The sequence below is a fragment of the Heloderma suspectum genome, chromosome 2 (assembly GCF_057233095.1).
Source record: "Heloderma suspectum isolate Gila_16-S chromosome 2, 16-S_ref, whole genome shotgun sequence".
NCBI lineage: Eukaryota > Metazoa > Chordata > Lepidosauria > Squamata > Helodermatidae > Heloderma > Heloderma suspectum.
Window position 1 is genome coordinate 168,527,498 of NC_139459.1, and position 7,002 is coordinate 168,534,499.

The window sequence follows — 7,002 nt, forward strand, 5'->3', positions numbered from 1 at the left end:
AAAAGTCCTTAGAGCTGAGTAGCAAGTTATTTGACAGAGTGACTGGAGTAACTCTCTTTTGTATTTTTATATTAAGATGAAACAAAAACCAAGCAAGTTTGAATATAAAATCCAAGAAAACTAGCAGTCCCTTACAAAAATATAAATGTATTTTTTTCAAAATGTCAGGTAGTAATGAGGCAATTTCCCTGGGGAATACCTCCAGTAATGTGATTTCAGAGGGCATTTCTACACCGGCCTAAAATCCTGCATTTAAAACAGGGCTTTCTGCTTCCGTTTTAAATGCAGGATCACCACTGACTCCCTTTACAGGCGCTTCCTCCCCGCCGCTTCTCCCCATATCTGAGTCTTCCATTATCTTTCATGGATTTCGCTCCTTTTCTTGCCTCTTTTACTCTTTGCACGGAGGAAACTGAAGCAGAACACAACAGGGTAATTGGATAGCTCATTATCTGGGATCTATCAAAAAATGGAACAAAGGGCATTTAGTGCAGGAAGGTCACGGCGTCATGGAAAGAGCCCACAAACTTCCATGAAAGAGCAATCTCAATCGCAGGATAAAAGCGCCGTGTGATGAAGCCTTAAGTCACCTTTCTATTCCAGTCTAATTCATACAGGTGGATGGGGACAAATTGTTGCTGTTTGTTTCTGAAGATGACCAATCTGTTGTATAAAGCTATTCCCTAATCCTACTGATATATCTAAGAGCTGGAGATGCTCACAGAAGTACTTTAAAAGACCTGGAAGTATTTAAGCTTAAGCATGGGATGTGTTAAGGAAGTTAATAATATAGTTTTTGGATTATGGACTTCTCGCAACTTTCTTCTGAGACAGACACATGAATAATTCTTTTCATTATTTTTGACTTTACATTTTCATGCATCACAAGATATGGATGTCAGCATATGCAGACCTTTTCAAATAGCCATAACTGAATGTAGGTGGGAGAAAGACAATCGTTTTTAAAGAGAGTTTCAATGTGGTTTGAGACACATTGCTTCCTATGGTGTACATGCGTCTTTCTTTTTTCTTCCTTGTCACCACTTTTTTGTTTTTTGTTTTTAAAACAATACAAAAATTGCCCAGTCTGTTTCCAGAGTCAAAAGTGGAACAAATAATCCCTCTTTCAAGCCAACTTCAAAATGGCTGCCTCTATCCTCACTTGCAAGCGAGGCATCTAACAAGAGTAATGGCCTGACAGAGAAGTCAAGGGCAGATCCCAAGGACGATATCCCCATCACACCCCCACTAAGGTCCCAGATAAGTGTCCAGATGGAGCCAGCAGAAGGCTTTACCTGGAGATCCAGGTGTGTAGATGGTTTTATCTGTCTGGATGAAGATATAGCCACTCTGGAAGGAGACCAGAACCACCTTCTCCAGTGTGAATTGAGAACAGCTGGCTTGGACAACCACATATTGGTTTTGCTTCAAATCCATCTTCATGTCTTTGGCATAAACCTATACAGGAAGGTCAGAGGTTAGATAATTATTCTGGCCTTTTCTATCTGGGCAAATAAAACTACAGAAATTGTACGCAGGGTGCTGTGAGGTGGGAGCCTAACCATAGCACTCTCAGAAAGCTCGCACATCCCTACTTCCCTAGGCAGGAAGCCAAAGATGGAGCTGTTTTATGTCTTAGGTCAGGGGTCTACAACCTGTTTGGGCTGGTGGACAAATTTGGAACTTTCAAAAACAGTGTAATGGTGAGTATTGTTGTTGTTGTTCAGTCGTTCAGTCGTGTCCGACTCTTCGTGACCCCATGGACCATAGCACGCCAGGCCTTCCTGTCCTGCGCTCTCTCCCGGAGCGTGCTCAGATTCATATTCATTGCATCCGTGATGCTATCTAGCCATCTCATCCTCTGCCGTCCCCTTCTCCTTTTGCCTTCAGTCTTTCCCAGCATCAGGGTCTTTTCCAGGGAGTTTTCTCTTCGCATTAGGTGGCCAAAATATTGGAGCTTCAGCTTCATTATCTATCCTTCCAATGAGCACTCAGGGTTGATTTCCTTTAGGATGGACTGATTGGACCTCCTTGCAGTCCAGGGGACTCGTAAGAGTCTTCTCCAGCACCACAGTTCGAAAGCATCAATTCTTCGGCGCTCAGCCTTCCTTATAGTCCAGCTCTCACAGCCATACATTACTACTGGGAAAACCATAGCTTTGATTAGACGGACCTTTGTCGGCAAGGTGATGTCTCTGCTTCTTACTATGCTGTCTAGGTTTGCCATAGCTTTCCTCCCAAGGAGCAAGCGTCTTTTAATTTCATGGCTACAGTCACCGTCTGCGGTGATCTTGGAGCCCAAGAAAGTAAAATCTGTCACTGCTTCCATTTCTTCCCCTTCTATATGCCAGGAAGTGATGGGGCCAGATGCCATGATCTTCGTTTTTTGAATGTTGAGTTTCAAACCAGCTTTTGCACTCTCCTCTTTCACCCTCAACAAGAGGCTCTTTAGATCCTCTTCGCTTTCTGCCATTAGGGTGAGTATAGCCAGTCACAAAACACCCATTTCACAGAAAGGGTGAGGCTGGTGAGACTAAAAGACAAGTAACATGCCCAAGAACCTTATTAACAGCAGAGGTAGAGTCTGAGTCGCCAAAACACAAACCCACTCCTTTGAATCCACAGTTCTGTCTCTCATTCATGATCACTCCCAGTACAAAACATATAATCTCTCCCTCTCCCTCACCCTACACTCCCAGCACACAGCATCATTCCCAGCATACGATCCACTCACCCCATTCACTCATTTGCCTGTCTCATACACCCACAACTCTACTCTCTCTTTGATACACACACACACACACACACACACACACACTATACACATAGAGACCCAGCCTTTGCTTTCTCCCCCCTTCGCGTTGCCTCACAGGCCTCCCTACCCCCCTCCCGTTGCTCTCTGCAGCCCTTCCCATCATTGCAACCCCCATACTTCCTCTTCCTCCTTGACATCAGGTCACCCTTCAGCCATCCCCACTCCATCCCTGGTCTCCCCACTTCCTTCTCCCACCCCATTGGGTCCACCCCCACCCTGGCCTCAGTCTCGCTGCTTCCTCATCCCAGCAGGAAACGAGCGGTTCACTTTGAACCACTCCGGGTCCCTCTTTCTTTTTTAAAATTACAAACAAAATTAAAATGTAAAAAAGTACAGGTATCAGCATGGGCAATTTTGGGGAGGGGACACCCCATGACATGCAGCCTGTGGGGGGAGTGCCAGGTGAAAATGGCCCCCAGACCCACTGAAGTTGCCCACTCCTGTTCTAGACCAATGATATTCAGAATAACAGTGTCTAGTGATGCAAGTCAGCCAAAAGCAACAGCTGCAGATCTGTCTTGTAGAGGCTTTTCCCTAATTCTAGACAATTCTGGAATTGAATCATCCATAAATATTCTGACTGCAATCTGGTTGGTGCGTTGTTGTCTGAGTTACTCTGACCCCTATCCCTTGTGTCTCGGTCAGCAAGGACTTGACCTGAGGACCTTCCTTGGACTGGCGTGCATGGCGGCGAAGGTGCTCGGGGAAGCAAAATGTCCCAGGCCAACCTTGGCAAGGGTGGGAAATAAATCTGAAGTTCCCCAAATTGCCCGGTTGATAGAGTTGCACCATAACTGTATGTACTTCCCTCTCTGAAAACCATTTCCAGCGAAACAAGCAGGCTGGCTGCATAGACTGAGATATATTTTATTAACCTCTGAACTTGGTCTGGCCTGGAACCTTTATCAATCCATTTCTGTCTATGTGATACATTCCAGCCTGACAGCAGAGCTCTATCCATCCATCCATCCATCCATCCATACATCCATCCATCATTGTCACCTGTATTTTGCCCTTTTATTCTCTTTATCTCTGAGTTATTATTCTTTAGGTGTAAAACATTTTTTAAAATTATTTTTTGAGGACTTATATTGTGCCTTTCTAATGCATATGCATTACTCAGGGTAGTTGGCAGCAGTTAAAATAACATGATCTCATAATAAAACAACAATAAAAAACAAAATAAAGTAGAGACAGGGCCAGCAGATAAAAATAAAGTTCACCACAGAAAACCCAGAAAGGCAAATGCTTGCCGGATAGAAAAGCCTTCATTTGCCAAGTGGTGGAAGATGGCAAGTATGGGGGGCCAAATGAACCTCACAGGGCAAGACTCTCCACAGTCTGGGTATGGCCACCGAGAAGGTCCTTTCTTCTGTCCCAGTCAATGGTGCTTCCACCATATTTGGACCAGAGAAGGGCCTCTCCATTAGAGCCTAGGCAGTGGGCATGCTAGGCAGTGCCTAAGGTACCCTGGACCCAAGCCATTTGGAGGTTGGCAGGTAATCAACGGCACTTTGAACTGTGCCCCAAGCATCCTCAAATGGTTTTATTGTCTTTGCATATACATGATGGTGCCATTGACGGCCATCACCACAGACCCACCTTTATGACAGGAGTCACCATCATGCCATTTTCTTGGTTCAGGGTATCTTGCACCTGGTACAAAATGTTTTTCTTTTGTGGGAAGTCATGGACAGTGACTGTGACCTCTGTTGGGGAGCTGATTCCATGAGCCTCCACCACAACCTTCTCCTGGCTCTCTACCCTCAGAACATTAGGCACAATGAGGGAGTAGCTGTGAAGGACAAAGATATCATGCACTGAATTAGCTTGCATTGGAATATCAGCCCACACCCCCACATTGTATGTATCTTCTGACTCTCTTTCTCTGGAAAAGACAAGAAACAAACACCGCATAGGGCAGCAGCGCTCATCTTCATCCCAGTCACGGGGCATGACAGAACAAATGGGAAGTGCCAAACAATATGGCATATTTTAAGGAGCTCAAGGGAGGGTGTAGGTCAGGGGTCCCCAAATGTTTTGGATCCATGGGCACATTGGGGAATTTGAGATCCAGCTGTGGGCACCATCTCAAAATGACTAATCAGTGGGTCACCGCTTTGGCATCTACCTTTCATGTCTATGGATCTTAGACTGTGTCTTATTCAGCAAAAACGTTTGCTTTGTGTCTATTGGACACCACAAGGTCTCTTTAATAAGGGATTGTTTAATTCACTAATTGCTGGCTGGACAATACAGCTAACACTTCTTTTAAACATATGTTTTGGCAATATCCAGTACTTGCTTCTTTTTGTGGGGAGGTTATTACACAGACATTTTTTTGGACTGGAACAGCCTTTCATATTCAGTCTTTTAAATTATTTACCTGCTTTATGGAAGCTAACAAATGGTCAGAGTAAATGGATTCTCTGCACCTTTTTGACAGCTAAAAGCCTGATATTACAACGCTGGAAGGATAAACACTCACCTCCTATAATGCAGTGGATTGAGGACTGTACAACATTTTCACTATTTGAAAGGGTGGCATATCAAAGGGATACTTCTTTGTATATTTGGTCCATTTTTGTTGCAGCCCATGTATAATTGTTAGGAAGTTGTATGCATTTCATACAAATCCATGTATGTATATTAAAAAAAATGAAAATATATGAAAATATTTTTAAAATATAAAGATATATTTTTGGGTGCCCACAGGCACCATGTTGGGGACCCATGAGCACTGTGTTGGGGACCCCTGGTGTAACAACTTAATCAGCAACTTATTTAAGTGAGGCCATATTCTGAACTGAGCAAAGGCTATAGAGCTAGTGACTGATTCACTCCCATACTCAGGGAGGAACTGCATATTATCTTAGGAAATATATATTCCCCAAACCACATTTGCTGGGGTAATGTGGATGGAGGGGCTGTATAGGCATGTGTAGGGGAGAATGGACAGGCATGTGGAGGGGATGCTTAACCCTTCCTATCCCCACTGATTCTCTCCCAAATCCTCCCTCCAAGCCCACTTTCCTGTTTTCAAAGCCCATAAGAAGGAATATAAAAGGCCGGGGGGCGGTATTTACAGGGGAGAATTGGTGGGTGGGGGAAAGGTTAGCACCCTGTACACCCCAGAAATTCCCTCTCCAGGCTCCTGCATCACCGTTACAAAGCTAACATTAGATACTTGCCTCAGAGTGTTATCAATATTATTGTACGGAGAGGAGGTTTGGACACTTAAAAAGAACAATCTGAGGAAAACAGGAATCATTCGAAACATGACTACAACACATGTTGAAAATGCCATGGACTGATCGAGTAACACCTGAGAACATACTATACAGAGTAAACAAACAAACAGAATTGGTAAAGACCATCAAAAGACGGAATTTACAATGCCTTGGTCATATTATCTGAGGTGAAAAATACGCCATACTCAAACTCATTATACAAGGGAAAATGGAAGGAAAATGATCAATGGGAAGAAGACGAACATCATGATTAAAGAATCTGAGGGAATGGTTCAGTTGTACTTCTATCTGATTCTGCAGAAAGTTCTTGATAGAATTGATTTGGCTTCTATAGAATGTTTTAATAAAGGCTGGAATACCACTGGTGTTTATTGGAGGTCTGGAGCCCATTTAGAGCATATGTACTGGGAATGTCCAGTAGTTGTTGAATTCTGGGAATTAAGCGCAAGACCTGCCCTTGCTCAGAAAAGCATTTTTTGCTCATTCTCCACCCCATCACTGTTCTCTGAAGTTATGTGCTAAGGGATCCATCCAGTTCAGAATCCCCTGCACTGGATTTTCTTATACTTACAGCTGGCTGTGAGAAGTAGCGGGGAAACAAACCACGAGGGCAGCCACTAAATAGAGAGCAGTCCCCTCCATGGTGATCCGGAGGGTACGGAGAGCAGGTTGTAACTCCGATATTTCTCCTGTGAGACCCCCACTGCCTCTTTTCAGCCAAGCCATTGAGGAAACAGCTCAGCAGTTAATCAGTAAATGGGGAGGAGAATTAGGGAGGCTAGTAGACATGGGCGTTGATATAGACAGGCCCACCTAGGCATGGGCTATGGATCTTCCAAGCTGTGCCATGGATCTTTTGAGCTCTCCTAATTGCCATTTTCCCACATTTTCCCATTGAATTGTATTAGAAAACAGAAACAGCCATAACTGTTTTAG

General features: G+C 44.1%; 1 protein-coding gene across 1 annotated transcript in view; it reads right to left on the reverse strand.

Annotated features, from left to right (window-relative positions):
- LOC146353171 (A.superbus venom factor 1-like) overlaps positions 1 to 6,759 on the reverse strand; it is a 131,629-nt gene extending 124,870 nt beyond the window's left edge. The window contains exons 1-3 of the mRNA XM_084835878.1: positions 6,638 to 6,759; positions 4,418 to 4,610; positions 1,296 to 1,458 (exon numbers count right to left, since the gene is read on the reverse strand). Of these exons, the coding sequence (XP_084692004.1) occupies positions 1,296 to 1,458; positions 4,418 to 4,610; positions 6,638 to 6,708 (427 nt within the window). The 5' untranslated portion in view covers positions 6,709 to 6,759. The remainder of the gene's footprint in view (positions 1 to 1,295; positions 1,459 to 4,417; positions 4,611 to 6,637) is intronic.
- Between the last annotated feature and the right edge of the window lie 243 nt (positions 6,760 to 7,002).